Source organism: Mauremys reevesii, linkage group 11, assembly GCF_016161935.1.
Source record: "Mauremys reevesii isolate NIE-2019 linkage group 11, ASM1616193v1, whole genome shotgun sequence".
NCBI classification, from domain to species: domain Eukaryota; kingdom Metazoa; phylum Chordata; order Testudines; family Geoemydidae; genus Mauremys; species Mauremys reevesii.
The window spans coordinates 39,458,040-39,477,664 of NC_052633.1; the positions used below are offsets into that span (position 1 = coordinate 39,458,040).

At 40.4% G+C, this 19,625-nt stretch overlaps 1 protein-coding gene and 1 long non-coding RNA gene across 4 annotated transcripts in view; one reads left to right on the forward strand and one right to left on the reverse strand.

Annotated features, from left to right (window-relative positions):
* The window catches only part of TLK1 (tousled like kinase 1), a 159,124-nt gene that overhangs the window by 103,766 nt on the left and 35,733 nt on the right, over positions 1-19,625 (forward strand). For all 3 annotated transcript variants that reach the window (XM_039495081.1, XM_039495082.1, XM_039495080.1), the window contains exons 11-12: positions 908-1,096; positions 10,133-10,199. In XM_039495081.1, the coding sequence (XP_039351015.1) occupies positions 908-1,096; positions 10,133-10,199 (256 nt within the window). The remainder of the gene's footprint in view (positions 1-907; positions 1,097-10,132; positions 10,200-19,625) is intronic.
* Positions 14,362-15,654, reverse strand: LOC120374809. Its single transcript, XR_005586252.1, has 3 exons — positions 15,580-15,654; positions 15,126-15,210; positions 14,362-14,612 (listed from the first exon to the last, which is right to left on the reverse strand). It is a non-coding gene; the product is annotated as an uncharacterized LOC120374809 (long non-coding RNA).

A 19,625-nucleotide genomic window follows, 5' to 3' on the forward strand; every position in this document is an offset into this window, starting at 1 on the left:
AACTGATTTGACCTTTACATTGTTAAGTATTAATGTATTCACTAGAAACCTCTAGTTTTGCCAAGAAAGATGTGGGAATGCAAATAGGATTGTGATTGCGTAGGGATTTGGTCTGTGAAGACACTCGTCAGAAATGGGTCCACACTAAATGTTTGAGAACCCCTGACCTAGTTAATATCTAATGATTTAGCTTTTGCAGTCTTCCTTATGTGTTTTGTGCACATATACAATATTTGCTGTGTAACCCAACTGATTATTTATTTAGGAAGGTCAGCTCAGATAAAGTATCTGATTTGTAAAACAACCATATTAATATTCTGTATTAACATCTCTGACTTTTTTTTTTCTTTTGGTGTTGGTTGTAAGCGATAATATCCACTTTGTCTGTATACCATTTGTTTCCAATGTGGAGAACACAGTATGTATGTTACACTTTTGGAAACCTATTCCAAAAGACAATTATACCAACATGTTTCCAAAAGTTTGAGAGACTATTCCTACCTAATAGGGAACATTCTATTTCTTTTTAACATACTCTGAAATACTCTTATTCTTCATTTGTGCAAAAATGATTACCGGCAGAAAAAGTACAACTTTTTCAATTACCATCCTCTTGCCAAATTGCAGATCTGTAAGCATATTATCCAACAAAGAATACACCAAGAAACAAACATACAAAATAAAATAAAATCATGCAAATTCTTCTTCTGCCCCCCAAAATAAATATTGACATCTACAGTGCCTGTTAGTTAAGTACACCACATGAGCGTTTCATTTTTACCAAGAAAAGAGATTACGGTAATTCAGTGGATTAGAATCCATCATTGCCATTATTATAAGCCTGCTTCTTAAAATGTTATTAGCTGTAAAAATATTAATAGTTAATGCAATATTTTTGGTTTTACAGGCAACAAGAATGGGTGAATCAACAAAGGGAAGATATCGAAAGGCAAAGAAAGCTCCTAGCCAAACGAAAACCTCCATCTACGAATAATTCTCAAACACCATCTACCAATTCGGAACCAAAACAGAGGAAAAATAAAGCTGTCAATGGGGCAGAAAATGATCCCTTTCTTAGACCCAGTTTACCACAGCTGTAAGTTTACCAATTCAGTCAGTCATTTTCATGGTTTCCTAGATGTTGTCCATTTTGTTTGCAGCGCAAGTATTGGCCATAACCTCAGCAGTTACACCATATGCCAGCAAGTTAGGGACTTACTCTGTTCTCACTGATGGCTTGTCTAAATTGACTAAACTTGCACCAAAGTCTATGTAGCTGCAATGTATCATTGCAATTTATCTTGGGTAAATTGCATCAGTCTGTTTTGCCCTGATGCAATGTGTCTATGGTTCTCTAATTAGACATGCCTAATTCTAGTATTCTACACTTGTAAATCCACTGAAATCAGTGGAGTTAGCCTTATTCTTCTTTCAGTTAAACTGATATAAAGAAGGCTTTTGGTGACCAAGTCAGCTTCCGCTGAAGAAGATAATAGTCTTTCAATTGGCTTTGAAAGGAGTTGGATACAGCCCGTAGTATCTGACAGCCTGCCTCTAAATTAATAATGTGCTTAAAAAAAAGTAAATGATCTTGCGTCTTTTAATTTCAATGCTTTAGTGCTGGTTTAATGGACACCCTCAATTTAAAAATGACCCTTCTGTATGAAAATATGTTACCTACTATTGTTACAAGTAACTGTAAAGTTAAGTATAATGGAAAGAGATTGAAAAAAAGAAAAGTTTTTTCCTTCAATTTGTTTACTTTGCATTTGATTGCACTTCATCGTATATTCATTATCACTATTTCCCTGTATAATCAATTTTTCTCCTCCTTTGTTTGAGTTTTCCATACAACAACAGGAGGGACGCACATTTTTAACAAATACGATAATGTGGTTATTAAACTACAAAAAGTTGGCCAATGCACCCGGAGCATACTTCAAAGTTCTTTTAAACTCCTGTTTTGAAATTGGCTAGATCCCAGGTTGATTGTAACCTTTAATCATCAGAAAAATCATTATTTTAAATATTTACAATGACAACAAAATGTTCAGCCTTTTCTGATTATCAAATCCAATATCCCTTTTACCTGTGCATCATATGTTTCTGGCACATTTTGCACATGGTGGCAAAAGAATTAAGAATAAAAGGGGTCTGCAACAGGATTTAGAACTGACATTAGACTTTAAGTTAATACTGATTATGGTTTGTTTTTAAAAGTGACACTTTTCAGAAAGCTTACAGTAGGAAGGCTGTTCAGCGGTGCTAATTTAAAACACAAAACCTTAAATTTTCATATATAACTTACCATTCAAGAAGTGCTTCTTTCTCATATAAGCTAGGCATGCTTCACTCTGCAGCTGTATTCTGAAGTTTTCTTTTTAAATAATACTGGAACTAATATGGGCTCTTTTCTAGAATATCTGTTTCCAGGGGAACTAGCTCGTTCTTCTTGCACAGTTTGTCAATCCCTAACTCTTTGTTCCACTTAAGAAAAATGAATACATATATTGGGATTCTGTAAATTGTGTGTTGTGTCTGTAGAGACTTTAGCATTCTTGTTTTTTAAATCTGCAGGACAGCTCTGTAGTTGCTTTTACTTTCTACCATACAAACAAAGCTTGTGACAATATAAATATTCTATATATTAAAAGCCAAGCAATTGTTACTGTTACTCTTAGCCATTAATATACCTGACCAATATGTTTGGCTAAGTCTTTTTAGTCTATATTCATGTTAAATTTCCTGAGATTTTTTGCTGCTTTAGTAGATGATAAATTTTGTTTCAGTTGCATGTTTCACAAGAGGCATTGCATATTTAATTGTACAATGAATATCTCTTGTCCGATTTGTTCCAGATTCACAAATAGCTACTCCTGTCCTTCTGTCAAAATATTCTCAAATTAATTATTTTTAACATTTTCAAATTCACATTTAATTTAGGTTTGATTAAGCTATTACATGTAAATTGAATACAAATTGAGCATTGAAGATTTCTTTTGACAACAGTATAGCCAATAAGTTAATTGCAATTTTTTTCTATTTTAGTAATTGAATGGTAGTTTACACATATTAATCATTATTGAATCAAGACTAGCTGTGCATTTGTATATGTTAATTTGGTCCTGATATAACTGCTGTTTTATGTATAACACTGCCTGCCTATTTGTGTGTTATTTGCTGGGGTCCTTTATGCGACATGGGATCACCAGAACATAAGGCCCTATCATGTTCCTTTGCCAGGAACTCCAGAGGGTTTTAAAACTTTTGATTAGGATTTGTTGTAGTCTTACTTGTTAGTGTGATACTTCTTCTTCTCTGAAAGATACCTACAGTAAAACTGCTGCTCACCATTACAGAGTTAGACAGATAGCACATGTCCATGTGGCTGGTTAAAACAATTAATAATTGTGCTTTTCCAGTCTAGTATTCAGTATTCATTTACTCTTTCTAATCTACCATTACTGCATTCATCTTGTGCTCATCACTGTGCCCACATCACTCTGAGAATAATGGTTCTAATTAGCCCATAGCCAAAGGGAAGAGGCTTTATTTATACCTAGCTGGAGGGAAGTACAGAATGGCTGAGATTAATGAACTAAAACAGCGGTACATTAGTACAACATACGCGTATGTGATTAGGCAGACCTTTACACTGCTATGCTGAAAAAAATTATCTGGTAACAAAGCTTGTCAGCAGTGAGTCCCTCTGGCACCACCTTATTTAGTTGTTACAATAGCTTAGCTTGGTTACAAAAAAGTGTGGTTGAAACCAGGGTTGAAAACAGCTTTTTGTATATGAACAGTTTGAAAACAGTTTTCAAAACCAGAAGAAGGTGATGGCTGAGGCATTGCCAGTGACAGGTCATTTTCCTGATGTAGTTGGATGATTAACAATTTACCATGTTTATCTAGGGATAGCTCAGTGGTTTGAGCATTGGCCTGCTAAACCCAGAGTTGTGAGTTCAATCCTTGAGGGGGCCATTTAGGGATTGGTGGTTCTTTGAGCAGGGGGTTGGACTAGATGATCTCTTGAGGTTCCTTCCAACCGTAATAATCTATGATCTAATGAACGTGAATGAAAGTACTCATCAAGATGGCAACTAACCACATGAAAAGCAACAAAGAGTCCTGTGGCACATTATAGACTAACAGATGTATTGGAGCATAAGCTTTCGTGGGTGAATACCCACTTCGTCAGATGCATGTGAAATCACACTTTGCTCTCAATACGGAAATGGAAGAGATTCCAGAAGACTGGAAAAGGGCAAATATAGTGCCAGTCTGTAAAAAGGGAAATAAGGACAACCCAGGGAGTTACAGACCAGTCAGCTTAACTTCTGTACCCAGAATGATAATGGAGCAAATAATTAAGCAATCAATTTGCAAACATCTAGAAGATAATAAGGTGATAAGTAACAGTCATCATGGATTTGTCAAAAACAAATCATGTCAAACCAACCTGATAGCTCTCTTTGACAGGGTAACAAGCCTTGTGAATAGGCGGGGAAGTAGTAGATGTGGTATATCTTGACTTTAGTAAAGCTTTTGATACTCTCTCACATGACCTTCTCATAAACAAACTAGGGAAATACAACTTAGATGGAGCTACTATAAGGTGGGTGCATAACTGGTTGGAAAATTGTTCCCAGAGAGTAATCATCAGTGGTTCACAGTCATGCTGGAAGTGTATAATGAGTGGTGTCCTGCAGAGATCGGTTCTGGGTCCAGTTCTGTTCAATATCTCCATCAATGATTTAGGTAATGGCAAAGAGAGTACACTTATAAAGTTTGCGGATGATACCAAGCTGGGCGGGGTTGCAAGTGGTTTAGAGGATAGGATTAGAATTTAAAATGATCTGGACAAACTGGTGAAATGGTCTGAAGTAAATAGGATGAAATTCAATGAGGACAAATGCAAAGTACTCTACTAAGGAAGGAACAATCAGTTGCACACATACAAAATGAGAAATACTGCCTAGGACGTAGTACTGCGGAAAGGGATCTGGGAGTCATAGGGGACCACAAGCTAAATATGAGTCAACAGTGTAACGCTGTTGCAAAAAAAAGCGAACATCATTCTGGGATGTATCAGCAGGATTGTCGTAAGCAAGATACGAGAAGTAATTCTTCCTCTCTACTCCGCTCTGATTAGGCCTCAACTGGAGTATTGTGTCCAGTTCTGGGCGCCACATTTCAGGAAAGATGTGGACAAATTGGAGAAAGTCCAGAGAAGAGCAAACAAAAATGATTAAAGGTCTAGAAAACGTGACCTATAAGGGAAGATTGAAAAAAATTGGGTTGTTTAGTCTGGGAAAAAAGAAGACTGAGGGGGGACATAATAGTTTTCAAGTATGTAAAAGGTTGTTAGGAGGAGGAAGAAAAATTGTTTTTCTTAACCTCTCAGAATAGGACAAGAAGGAAAGGGCTGAAATTGCAGCAAGGGAGGTTTAGGTTGGACATTAGGAAAAACTTCCTAACTGTTAGAGTGGTTAAGCACTGGAATAAATTGCCTAGGAAGGTTGTGGAATCTCCATCATTGGAGATTTTTAAGAACAGTTTAGACAAACACCTGTCAGGAATGGTCTAGATAATTAGTCCTGTCACGAGTGCAAGGGACTGGACTAGATGACCTCTCAAGGTCCCTTCCAGTTCTGTGATTCTATGTTCTTCAAGTGGCTAATACGTTATTGCTTTTAAAAAGAAGAATTTTGGTTTCTGTAGTGACTTCCTCCTCCCTTCGCTTTTCAGCTTTAGCCGTTTTGGTCATGGTGACTCCCTAATCATCATTTCCTCTGTCACTCCATTTATTCAGTGGCAGTGTCTCATGCAAATACTTCAATTCTGATCTCTGTGTCTAATTTAAAATGTTTGTGGGAGGGGATACTAAGATGTCAGTTATGCTAATCTAATTGAACAAACTCGTTTAGAGGGAACATTCTGTTGGGCATGGAGGAAGTAGATGTTTTCAGCAATTTTTCAGAATTACATGTTTAAGCACCAACAATGTGCCTGGGTCTTTACAGGACAAATAAAGAGAGCCCTTGCCCCAAGCAGCTTAGTCTATAAAACAAACATAGATAAGACCCAGAAAAGATGTTGAATTAGAACATTATGGGAGAGATTTTTGAAAGTGCATAGCATTGGCCTAACTCTGTAAAAAACCTCCAATAGAGTTAGGCTAGCTCTGTAGCACTTCTAAAAATTCTATCCTGAAACATTTTCTTTTTTTGTAAGGAAGGAATGAGCAGAAGAATTTGAGCATTTTGTTGTACTCATATCCCCACTTTCCCCCCCCCCCTTGGGGGATGTCTAGAGGCGAGATCATTATAATAGTAGCACTGTGTTGGTTGTGATCCACTATAGATTATGTTTAAGGCTGCGAGTCTGTCACGGAGGTCACATAATCCATTATGTCTGTGATTTCTGCAGTGGCTGGCGCAGGGGCTGCCTGAGCCAGGCAGCCCCTGCGCCAGCAGCAGCAGTTTGTGTGTGTGTGAGGGGGCTAAGGGCAGGGGGTTAGGGGGCACTTACCTTGGGGTGGGGGGCTCTCACTGGCATGTCCCTGCAGCACCTAGGCAGCTGGAGGCGGTGGGACTTCGTGCTGCAGTTCCCTGCCAATGGGAGCTGCAGCAGCTAGTGCTTGTGCCCCTCCACCTCCTAGGAGCTGCAGGGATGCGGAGCCAGTTAGGGAGCCCCAGCCAGCCCTGCCAACCCTCCCCTCCAGCAGCAGCAGGGTCCTGGGCCACCTCCCCCAGCACCCGCAGCACCCTCAGATCACCCGCGCCTCTTCCCCCTCCTCCCCCCCCCCCCAGTTTTAGTCACAGGTATTTTTAGTAAAAGTCATGGACAAGTCACGGGCTGTGAATTTTTGTTTACTGCCCATGACCTGTCCATGACTTTTACTAAAACTACTCGTGACTAAAAAATAGCCTTAATTATGTTGCATCACAATTTCTGTTTTAACTCCTTGTCTTCAGTCATTCGCTTCTGAAATTTTCAATTTTCTGCTGAAATTTTCCATGGTGGGTCTGTGCCTGATGATTATTTTTTTTATAAGAAAAAAATCAGTGAGCTGGTCTTGCGTGAGAGGAGAGTGAAGAGAAATATATTGATCAAATAGGGGTACTCTTCAGTGTTTTTGTCAAGAGCTTTGAAATCTATGTATGAAAGAGACTATCTAAATTATGAGGCCCATTTTACAAGTAGAAAAACTAAACCTGAAAATTTGGGTGCCTTGCCTGGGCAGTACAATGATGTAGTGGCCTATAAACCAATAAAATTAACATCAGATACATTGTTAGAACTTAACATGATAAATAGGAGTAATATTTCTGTTAGTTTCTATAAACTATTATGTAAGGTGTAGCACACTTTAATGTTCAAATAAGGAATAATAAACCTACTTCTAGCATGTAACTGTTTTTGAATACAGGTGGGAATGAGGTTTGTTTCTTCACCAGTAATCTAACACAAGTTAAAGTAATTGTGCCTACAATAAAATTTAGCATTTCATAAGCTTCTCTGAAAAATCATTGTCAACAGTTTTAAATTGCTTATGCATCATGCAGTGCCTCTAACCACATTAGATTTGTAAATAAAATATACTGTAAGAAAAACAGTTGTTTACTGGGCATAGTGTGGAAGGATGGAGCGAGATTGACTTGAAATGTAATATATTTTCAAGGTGACCTTTGCATATTCATACTTGTGGGTTGTGCCTCTCAAGGGTTACTGTGCTTCAGGAACATCCTGTAAAGCAGTGCCTATTGGAGCTACACAAACTTCCTATCCTGGTCCTGCATGTAGGTAGCCAAGGTTATGAAAGGACCAAGTTTCCTAAACTGCCTTAGTTCGTTCCTTTCTTCAGCTAGCTGTGGCTGAAGGACTTTCACTCAGTGCCCAGAGTGATTTCTGGAGGATTTGATATAAAACTTATGTTTCCAGTGATAGTTTGTGTTTGTACCTTTATTGGATCAGGGGGTCCTCTAACTTTTTGATTGTGGCCTCCAAGTATTCTCATAAGAACAGCAAATTTAGGTTGTGAGCATTGAGTCTCTCCATGTTTCTAGAAGTAGACACACAAACCAATAGTTGGCAAGAACAATGATTTGTGTAGGGTCATCATATCTTGACTCCACTCCTTTGGGCAGCCGAGGCTCTTTGCCTTTCTAATCAAGGAAACCTAACAAATCCAGTCCCTGTATCAGACACTGGACATGGACCTTGAGGAGAAATCTCAATCAGGGCCTTTTTTCTGTGAGTGTCTGGCTCAGACTTAGTGCTGTCTTGTGCAGTTGGCAGGTTCATCGTGACAGTTCTTGGAACTGGAATGGTTGGTTTTTCCAGGGCTCATGTTCTCACTTGTGCTCACTTCTCTGGTCTATTGGGACAAGCCATTTGAGGCTCCATTCATTTGCTTTCCATTTAACATATGGACTATATGGCCTTAATGACAGGATCTCCTCTCCCTTTTGAGTTTGAAGAAGGTCAGCCATAAAGCCTGTTGCTACTCACCTATCTGCTGCTCCCAGACAGCTAAGGTTTTTTCTTCACTGCCACTTCCTCTGCTGGCCACACCAGTATCTGTTAAATTGTCCCCTCAGTTGGTGTGCATGACCACCTTTCACCCGACAAGGAAGAAGGTGTAGGGCACTTTGCAACAGGGCTTTGGAGTGGAGCCCGGAGCTGGAGCACGGAGCAGATGTCTATAGATAGCCTTTTTAACTGATTGAATGAAACCAGCAGTACTAAGAGAAATAGAATCTCGCTACATTAATAATGAGCTGCTGGACCCTGCTAAAGACATCTCATTGATTCCAATGTCAATCCCAGCCATATCTAAAAAAGGCAGTGATAATAAGGGATTCCAGTATTTCTGTACCTGTATTGGCTCATTGGTGGTGTCAGTAGTCATTGAAAGGTTGAGAAAAATCCAAGGTAGTTCTTACCTTTCCACTGGGTAAGAACACCAAAAAGCTTGACTTTTGGTGAGCAATGTTTAGTATCTGTGTGGCTAGGTACCAATTGCATCTTTGGGAAGAGATGTATCTTCTCATTGACAACCTTTCTGACGAGCAGAAAAATGTCCTAGTATTTCTTACAGGCATGACATGTTAGATACTTTGATTCTTACAATGGTATTAGTTATTTTTCCTCAGTACTCCTACATTATTCTAAGGCTCAGATCTGTGGAGACCTACTCCTAATTGATGTGGAGTGCCCTTTCAATTTCAAGATGAGCAAAGTGGTTCAAAGAATAAAAGACTCTGAGGTCTACCAGCAGTAAGTCTTGGGGAGTCCTTCCATCAGTCCTGAAGAAGAACTGTCTTTTTAATTTTTTTGGTATTGGAGACCTTTCATGACATTCGGAAGTTTCGGCCTCAGTTGTGAAAGGTGCAGGCTTTGCAAGATCAGAAGAGGCAGGACAGTGGAAAATGTGTCAGGCAGTGAGCTGATTAATCTTTTTCCACTCATTTTGTCGTCATTGGGATCAAGCCTTCAGATTTGATGCATTGAATGAGAACTGAGAGGTGATTTTCACTTTGGCTTTTCTCCATTTCCCCTTCTTTTGAGGATCTGTTTAGTCTGTTTCCTTGCAGTTTTGGGGGGTAGTTGAGGTTGTTCAACTTGGATGCACGATACAGTTCCGCTCCATACTGCTTCCTAACTACTTTCCATAATTTCTATGATTGGAGACAATGACCTTGAATTCCTGAGTTTTAAACTAGGTTCTTCCAAACCGTCTATGGATTCCTTCGTGGCAGTGCACTGAGTGACATATTTTGAGAACCAAGCACTGAGGCAATTGCTAAGATTTGTGGGTGGTAAAGGAGATCTTATACTAAGTAGTGGTCTGCTGAATGGGAAGTGGTCCTAGCATAGACAATTAATGTTTCAGAATACCAGATAGGTTTCTATAAATAATGGGTTTTGGCCCTGGAATGACACATTATAAAAAAAAAAAAAATTTTAAATCCAGACACAATTTAAAATGTGATCTTGTGTTGGTAGTTATAAATGGTAAATAAAGAATGCTATTTACTGTTGTTATTCATATTTTAATGTGTGTCAATTTCTGTATTTTTTATAAGATAGTAAAATCTAAAACTGCTTCTTATTATTTTTGCAGGTTGACTCTAGCAGAATATCATGAACAGGAAGAAATTTTCAAACTTAGATTAGGACATCTTAAAAAGGTATGTGTAATTATTTGCTCTGTGATTTTTGCTTCCATGCATCGAAGTGTAAAAACTAATACTGTCACAGTGTAAAAAAAGCTTGTTAGAGCTGTCTTACAAAATTGATTACCAGTAAGCAATGAAGAGTTATGTATTGAATAATGACTTGATTCCTTCCTGTTCCCTAACGTGGCGTATTCTGGGAGTACTGGAGAGACAGCATGCTTAGCTTCATGAAATACTGAGTCCATTGTATCAGTCTGCACTGAACTCTTGGATCAATGCAAATAATTAAGCAAGCAATTTGCAAACACCTAGAAGATAATAAGGTGATAAATAACAGTCAACATGGATTTGTCAAAAACAAATCATGTCAAACCAAACCTGATAGCTTTCTTTGACAGGGTAACAAGCCTTGTGGATGGCGGGGGAGTGGTAGATGTGGTATATCTTGACTTTAGTAGGGCTTTTGATACTGTCTCGCATGACTTTCTCATAAACTAGGAAATACAACCTAGATGGAGTTACTATAAGGTGGGTGCATAACTGGTTGGAAAATCATTCCCAGAGAGTAGTTATCAGTGGTTCACAGTCAAGCTGGAAAAGCATAACGAGTGGGGTCCCACAGGGATTGGTTCTGGGTCCAGTTCAGTTCAATATCTTCATCAGTGATTTAGATAACAGCATAGAAAGTACACTGATAAAGTTTGCAGGCAATACGAAGCTGGAAGGGGTTGCCAGTGCTTTGGAGGATAGGATTAAAATTCAAATGATCTGGACAAACTGGAGAAATGGTCTGAAGTAACTAGGATGAAATTCAATAAGGACAAATGCAAAGTACTCCACTTAAGAAGGAACAATCAGTTGCACACATACAAAATGGGAAATGACTGCTTAGGAAGGAGTACTGTGGAAAGGGATCCGGGTGGTCATAGGGGACCACAAGCTAAATATGAGTCAACAGTGTAACGCTGTTGCAAAAAAAGCAAGCGTCATTCTGGGATGTATTAGAAGGAGTGTTATAAGCAGGACACAAGAAGTAATTCTTCCACTCTACTCCTCTCTGATTAGGCCTCAACTGGAGTATTGTGTCCAGTTCTGGGCGCCACATTTCAGGAAGGATATAGACAAATTGGAGAAAGTCCAGAGAAGAGCAACAAAAATGATTAAAGGTCTAGAGGGAAGATTGAAAAAATTGGATTTGTTTAGTCTGGAGAAGAGAAGACTGAGAGGGGACATAACAGTTTTCAAGTACATAAAAGGTTGTTAAGAGGAGGAGGGAGAAAAATTGTTGTTCTTAACCTCTGTAGATAGGACAAGAAGCAATGGGTTTAGGTTGGACATCAGGAAAAATTTCCTAACTGTCAGAGTGGTTAAACACTGGAATAAATTGCCTAGGGAGGTTGTGGAATCTCCATCATTGGGGATTTTTAAGAGCACGTTGGACAAACACCTGTCAGGGATGGTCTAGATAATATTTAGTCCTGCCTTAAGTGCAGGGGACTGTACTAGATGATGAGGTTGACACAATGGGTATAGTTTATCAAGTGAGACTGGTACAGACAGGGTGACTTTTAATTTTTGTTTTGGCATTAATGGTATTTGCTGCATATAGATTTTATCAGCTATGTAATAATACATTAAATATGAAATATCAATATAAGCAATACTACTGTTCCCTTTCTGTAGACCCCACAGATGAGGTCACTGAGAGTTGAGGGGACTCAGCTTCCTGCAGTGAGGTGCTCCATACCTCATTGTCGTTTCCACTAAATCACACTTCTGATCTCTGCTTAGGAAAAGGGCATATTACTGCAGTTCTTAGCTTCAGTGCAAGGTGCAATGGATAAGGCTATGATTCCCTCATGGGTATTTTTAGTAAAAGTCGGGACAGGTCACAGGCTTTCATGAAATTGTGTTTATTGGTCGTGACCTGTCCTGACTTTTATTAAAAATACCCGGGGGGTAGGGAGGAAGGGCGACAAACAGAGCACTATTGGGGCTTGTAGCTGCTTGCTGCAGCTCCAGCCCGAGGGGGGCTGACCCAACCCCAGCCGCTGCTCCAGCGGCCCTCCAGACTGCTACTGATCAGCTGTTTCAGCTTCCCTCCCCCCGGGGTAGGGCTGGCTGCTGGTCAGCTGTTCCCGGTGTGTCGTCGTCTGTCCCGTCGTCCCCTCTCCCCACGGCTGGCCACCTCGGGGCTGATAGCTGCTCCAGCCATGCCTCATGGAGGTCCTGGAAAGTCATAGAATCTCTGACCTCTGTGACAGAATCATAGCCCTAGCAAGGAATGTTATACACATACTACAATTAGAATTGTTAATGTGGAAAAATTAGAATGGAAATAGCAAGACCGTTGGTAACCAAGCAGTGTTCTATTTATGCAAATAAAACTTCTTGTTTCTCCCCTCTGGCTGTCTTCATTTCCAGAACTGCCACATTTCAGCCTCAAGGGAGATTAAGAATTTCTCTTCTATTTAAAAATGTTTAGGTCCAGATTATGCTAACCGATTTGGTGTAATGTTGCTTTGTGTGCTCTAGTGTCACACCTCTGAATGTTAGAATCTGTCAAGTTTGTATGTGTACAGAAGAAACAATGCTGTGGAAGTAAATATGGTGTGCTGGCAATACCCTGTCCATAATTCCAGGCGTGCTGATATGCTTTATTCTTGTTATGAATTTCCTCTGTTAGAATAATTCGTGAATTCAGCTTTTCCTTTTAACAATGTGTTTTAAAGCAAAAAATGAAAATTGATTTAAGGTCAAATACCTTTGCTGAATATCCTGACTAACCAAGCTGACGGGCATTCAGCACAGAAATAAGTTTTACAAACCCTTTATTTTCAATTGTATTTATCATTTCAAGATGGAAATTATATCTGTCATATTGTGACTACAGCTGAATCTCTCTGTGAATTCTCATCATACTTTTTGACTCAATAAAGATCTGAGAATGCATCATTCTGTAACATCATAAATACCATGGATAGACTAGGTTGCAATGACAGTTTTGGTATTTGTCACATTCTGGAATAGCTTCAATCAGCCAGTAAATGCCAGAAGGGTGTCACAAAGGAAGGAAAGGGGGATTTTAAAATGTTAAAATATATATCACCTCATAATTTGATTAGTAGAGGCATTAAACACACAAACTCAGGCTTAGTTATTATTCATTCCTGCTTGGCAGAGTACCATTAATGGCCTTAGTTATCTGGGCATCTGATCTCCATTTTCCAATATCACTGTTTTTTTGACATTCATTTCTGTCTTGGCATGGTTACTTTTTATTTGTTTCTTAAACATTTTTCTTGAAAAATGGAAGAAAATATATTTAGTTTTAATTAATCAAGATAAATGTATTTGACTCTGTTCTTGTGGTTAAGAAGAAAATTGGAAACACTATTCTTGGGGAAACGCTTTTTGTCAGTCAGTGACTCAGCAACAGTTGAGTTGTTGTAGATTGTTAAAAAAGCATTTAAGGCCCCACTGCTACAAAGATTTGCACACATGCCTAACTTTACTCATGTGAGCAGTTCCTTTGTTATACAGAGGGACCATTCAAATAGGAAAAACTAAGCATATGCTTAAAAATTATAAACTATTTTACTTGTAAATAATTCTGTGTTTCATTTTAGAATTGAGTAATATACCTGGTCTGGTTGTTTGGCTGAAGCTAATGCAGCAACACAGGAGAACTAAAATGAAAGCTTAAATCCAATGTATATGTGTCTACTGATAGTTTCCTTGCAGGTAGACATTTTGAAGTTTCACTAAAGTGTCTCAATTTACTTCATATTAAAATTAGTTGTAAGTCAAGGAAATTGTCAAAATCACCAAAGTGGGACTTCTAGTTTAAAACAAAAAAAAAAGTAGATTTTATTTTTCACACCAAAACTCAAGGTTTCTAGACTTGTCTTTGCATTGATTTTATATATACATTATTATATTTATATTTTGTACATTTGAATTCTGTATATAAGCAAGTATATGTCCATGTTCACTAATGGCTCAGTTTAAAAAATAAAGCTAAATTAATCAGTGGCAGAAGAAGTCTGTGTGTGTCTGTAAAAAGTAATATTAGAAAAATATTTATTTGTAACTCTATAATGTGATGTCCTTTTTTAGAAAAAAATAATCAGTCTCTTTTTTGCTTTTCATTTTTTATTTTCATCTCCTAGTGTTCTCTTGGTATGTGTTTCTCTGCTGCCATAACTCTGTTCCTTCTTTCCATCTGCATACCTTCTCTCCATCGGGTTCTTTGCTGCCAAGTCCTTCTTCCCTTCAGTCTCTAAATGCTTTCATGTTGCTCCTTTCTTTGCTCCTCTGGGTGTGGTGCTTACAAATGTTCCTCTTGTTCTCCAGTTCCTCAAGAAATTTCTCTCCTGCTAGATCCTCATGGTTCTTGTTCTTACCTTTTTACATAGCAGTGACCTGCAGGAGACAGAGCTTAGCTGGTTCTTTCCTGTTTACAGGTATTCAAAACCTTAGTGTCTAAAGTAACATCTGGAAACTGTGAGACCAGCCAGTTCTCTTTGGACTATAACACTGGTCTAATGAACCACATTTTGAGAACCACTGAATTGCATAATATATTAACAGAAATTCAAAAGAGGCAATAATAGGATCCCCCATCGCTGTAGTCTCTGAGAATAACAGGGACAAGAAGAGACAAATGGGTTTTTTTAAGAAGGTGTGTGTGTGTCAAATTCTTTATAGAAGACTAACTGGCTTATGAGAAGCTGCATATCATTTCAGGGTATTCACCTGAGAGCTGCCAGGGTGCAGCTAAATATGCAAAAATTAGCTTGTTAACAACATGCAAATAGTATTATATACTAGGAAAAGCAAATACTCGACTTAGTTTTGCCAGCAGAAGAGGCATCTTGCACTAGCCAGCTGCTGAAAATTGGGGATTTGGTCCTTCTTATCGGAATGAAAATTTACCTTTCAGATAGTTTTTTGCCCTGTCTGTCATGGGGAGAGATTCTTGATTCCATTGGCAGTCTTCTGATTGATCTGTGTCTTAAAACTGTTGGCGATATACTCATTTAATTTATATTCCAGATAGCAACAACATAGTTTTGAGTCAATTATGCAGTATAGGTAACACTTCTTTCCTGGGAGACATTTTTCTTAGTGAGTGTCATCTTAGAGTAATTCCATAATTACTTGCTTTTGTGTATGGATTGATTTCCAATCCACTTCATAATTATAAAGGTTAACCAAAGAGGCAGTTATTCTAGAGTAAGGTATTATCATTCTTTCTAAATTATGTTCCAATTAATTTAAACTTTCTAAGCAGAATTATCTAGAGTGGAAACATGTAACAAATAGTACAGGGAAAATATGAAAACATGCCCTCTGACATTTTCTGTTGAACAAGTGTAGATCAATTTACCAATAAATTTATTCTAATGTTTCACGTTATAAGCTTGTAGTTGCAAAGAAAGGTATTCTGTTCCTTTAGTGGGTCATTCCACTGAGCCTAGGCTGTCAACTCCCCTCCACTTCATGCAAGTCTAGTTCTGTGGAAACAATGGCGCTCAGTAACCTGGCAGAATCACACATTGTATTGTCACAATTATGAAGTGATATTCACCCCAAGAGTTCTGAAGGAACTCAAATGTGAAATTGCAGAACTACTAACTGTAGTCTGTAACCTATCATTTAAATCAGCTTCTGTACCAAATGATTGGAGGATAGCTAATGTGACGCCAATTTTTAAAAGGGTTCCTGAGGTGATCCCGGCAATTACAGGCCAGTAAGCCTGACTTCAATACCAGGCAAACTGGTTTAAACTATAATAAAGAACGAAAGAGAAAGAGTCAATATGGTTTTTATAAAGGGAAATCGTGCCTCACCAATCTGCTGGAATTCTTTTAGGGGGTCAACAAGCATGTGGACAACAGGGATCCAGTGGATATAGTGTACTTAGATTTTCAGAAAGCTTTTGACAAGGTCTCTCACCAAAGGCTCTTAAGCAAAGTAAGCTATCATGGGATCAGAGGGAAGGTACTCTCATGGATTGGTAACTGGTTAAAAGATAGGAAACAAAGGGTAGGAATAAATGGTCAGTTTTCAGACTAGTAAATAGTGGTGACCCCCAAGGGTCTGTACCGGGACCAGTCCTATTCAACATATTCGTAAATGATCTGGAAAAAGGGTAAACAGTGAGGTTGCAAAATTTGCAAATAATACAAAACTACTCAAGATAGTTAAGTCCCAGGCAGACTGCGAAGAGCTACAAAAGGATCTCTCAAAACTGGGTGACTGGGCAACAAAATGGCAGATGAAATGCAATGTTGATAAATGCAAAGTAATGCACATTGGAAAACATCTCAACTATACATATAAAATGATGGGGTCTAAATTAGCTGTTACCACTCAAGAAAGAGATCTTGGCGTCATTGTGGATAGTTCTCTGAAAACATCCTCTCAATGTGCCGCGGCAGTCAAAAAAGCGAAAAAAAAGCTTGGGAGTCATTAAGAAAGGGATGGATAATAAGACAAAAAATATCATATTGCCGCTATATAAATTCCTGGTACACCCACATCTTCAATACTGCGTGCAGATGTGGTCGCCTCATCTCAAAAAAGATATATTGGAATTGGAAAAGGTTCAGAAAAGAGTGACAAAAAGGATTAGGGGTATGGAATGGCTTTCATATGAGGAGAGATTAATAAGACTGGGACTTTTCAGCTTGGAAAAGAGACAGCTAATGGGGGATATGATAGAGGTCTATAAAATCATGACTGATGTGGAGAAAGTAAATAAGGAGGTGTTATTTACTCCTCGTTACACCAGAAATTGGGGTCACCAAATGAAATTAATAGGCAGCAGGTTTAAAACAAACAAAAAGGAAGTATTTCTTCACACAACGCACAATCAACCTGTGGAACTCTTTGCCAGAGGATGTTGTGAAGGCCAAGACTGTTATAGGATTAAAAAAAGAACTAGAAAATTCATGGGGTATAGGTCCATCAATGGTTATTAGCCAGGATGGGCAGGGATGGTGTCCTCAGCCTCCGTTTGCCAGAAACTGAGAATGAGCAACAGTGAATGGATCACCTGTTCATTCCCTCTGGGGCACTTGGCATTAGCCACTGTCAGAAGACAGGATACTGGGCTAGATGGACCTTTGGTCTGACCCAGTATGGCCGTTCTTATGAACACAGTATGTCAATGGATAAAATATAATGTAGACACTATGCTAAATAACTTTCATTAACATTTCACAATTCTTTTGTTTATAAAGAAAAAAATTGTAGGTTGATACTTTTGATGTTCCATGTTCACCTATTTTTTTTAAATGAATAGTTCATTATCTGCCAGCATTGATTTTCAGGTTTTATGATGTTCATTCTTTATTAACATAAACAGGATTTCAGATATCATTTCTCTGTTCTTTTGAGGATCCACATTTTAAAAGCACTTCTCACTGCTGCTCAGAAATTCTCAAAATCCTTGATTCCCTGTTTGGCTAGGTTAAATATAACAGCCTTGTTCTTCTTTGAGTGGTTGTTCATGTCCATTCAAAGTAGGTATGCGCCGGAAGATTTCCCCCTAGCAGCGTCCGTAGGGTCGGCCCTGGAGTGGCGCCACTGCTGCGCCCTGTAAAGAGGCCCACCGACCCTCCACCCCCTCAGTTCCTTCTTACTGCTGGTGATGGCTAGCTGGAACTTCTCTTGTGCATAGCAAGTTAGCAGTGTCCTATCCTTGTGTATAGTCCGTGTATATAGTTACGTTATAGTTAGTTTACTGAGCTCATTGTATATAGTTCTTGGTAGTTGGGGGGTTCCCCCCCACAAGTTTCGTCACCCGCTGGGGCATGCCCGGGTCCCCCGGGTTTAAACTCTGCAAGGACTGTGGGAAATTCATGCCCAAGAGTGACCCGCACTCTGCTTGTTTGAGGTGCCTCAGAGAGAGCCACCAAAAGGACCGGTGCTGTATCTGTAGAGGCTTCCGCCCGAGAACTCTCAAAGACTTAGAGTTCTCCTGATGGAGGCTGCCCTGCGGCCACCCTCGGACCCGGAACCGGCCGAGGCGGTGCCCAGCACGTCTTCCTCAGTGCGGAGTGCCCCGGCACCGGCATCAGGACTTAGGCCAATCCAAGCTGAGGAAATCGAGGTGGACGCGGACCCTGTATCCTGGCTCTCTCAGGGCCATCCAGGGTGGCTCTCCCGCTGATAAAGACTATAGCAGATACGTCCCACACCTTATGGCAAACGCCAGCCTCACTGGTCCCTACTGCCAAGAGAACGGAGTGGAGCTATTTCGTCCCCTCTAAAGGGCACGAACACTTGTACACCCACCCACCCCCCGGACTCCCTGGTGGTGGATGCGGCCAACCAGCGGGAGCGTCAGGGGTTTCAGGGGTCAATGCCAAAGAGCAGGGACGCTAAAAGACTCGACCTCTTTGGCAGAAAAGTGTACTCCACAGCAGGTCTACAACTCCTCATTGCCAACCAACAGGCAATTGTAAGCCGATATGGTCATAACACGTGTTCAGCCATGTCGAAGTTTACGGAGCTCCTTCCCCAGGACTCGAGGTCAGAGTTTTGGACCCTAGTGGAGGAGGGAAAGCTGATCTCCCGAGCCTCTGTCCAGGCCGCCTTAGATGCGGCGGACTCAGCCTCGCGCACCCTGGCCACGGGCCTGGTCATGTGGCGGGGAGCCTGGCTTCAGGTCTCGGGCCTGCCCTATGAGGTCCAGCAGACGATTCAAGATCTCCCCTTCGAGGGGCAGCTCCTTTTTTCGGAGAAAACGGACAAACGTCTGCACAGCTTAAAGGACTCGAGGGCCACGCTTCGCTCGCTAGGCCTGCATACCCCTGCAACCCAGCGCAGACAGTTTAGGCCGCAGACGGCCCCCCGCCCGTACCAGCCACAGACTCGCCAGGAGCCAGGTCGCAGGCAGGGCAGAAATGGCAGGAGGCGTCCCCAACGCCACCCCTCCAGCCAGGGGTCAGGCCAGTCGAGGCCATCATCAGGGCCTAGACCCCCTATTTGATGGTACAGTCGAGGGAGACCTACCAATCGAGACTCTGGATCCTTCCACCCCTACCTTTGGGTCACGTCTGTCCCCCTTCTACCGTGCCTGGTCCCGCATCACGTCGGACAGCTGGGTGCTCTGCATGGTAGAGAGGGGATATTCTATCCAGTTCTCCTCCCTCCCGCCCCACCAACCCCCCTCCCCGTCCCTCTTCAGGGACCCATCTCACGAGCAACTTCTAACTCAAGAAGTGAAGTCACTCATGGAGGCAGGGATGGTGGAGGAAGTCCCTCGGGAGCTCAGGGGCAGAGGCTTCTACTCCTGGTATTTCCTAATGCCGAAGGCGAAAGGGGGTCTGAGACCCATCCTAGACTTGCGGCGGCTGAACAAGTTTGTGCGAAAGCTCAAGTTCTGCATGGTCTCCCTGTCCTCAATTATTCCCTCCCTGGATC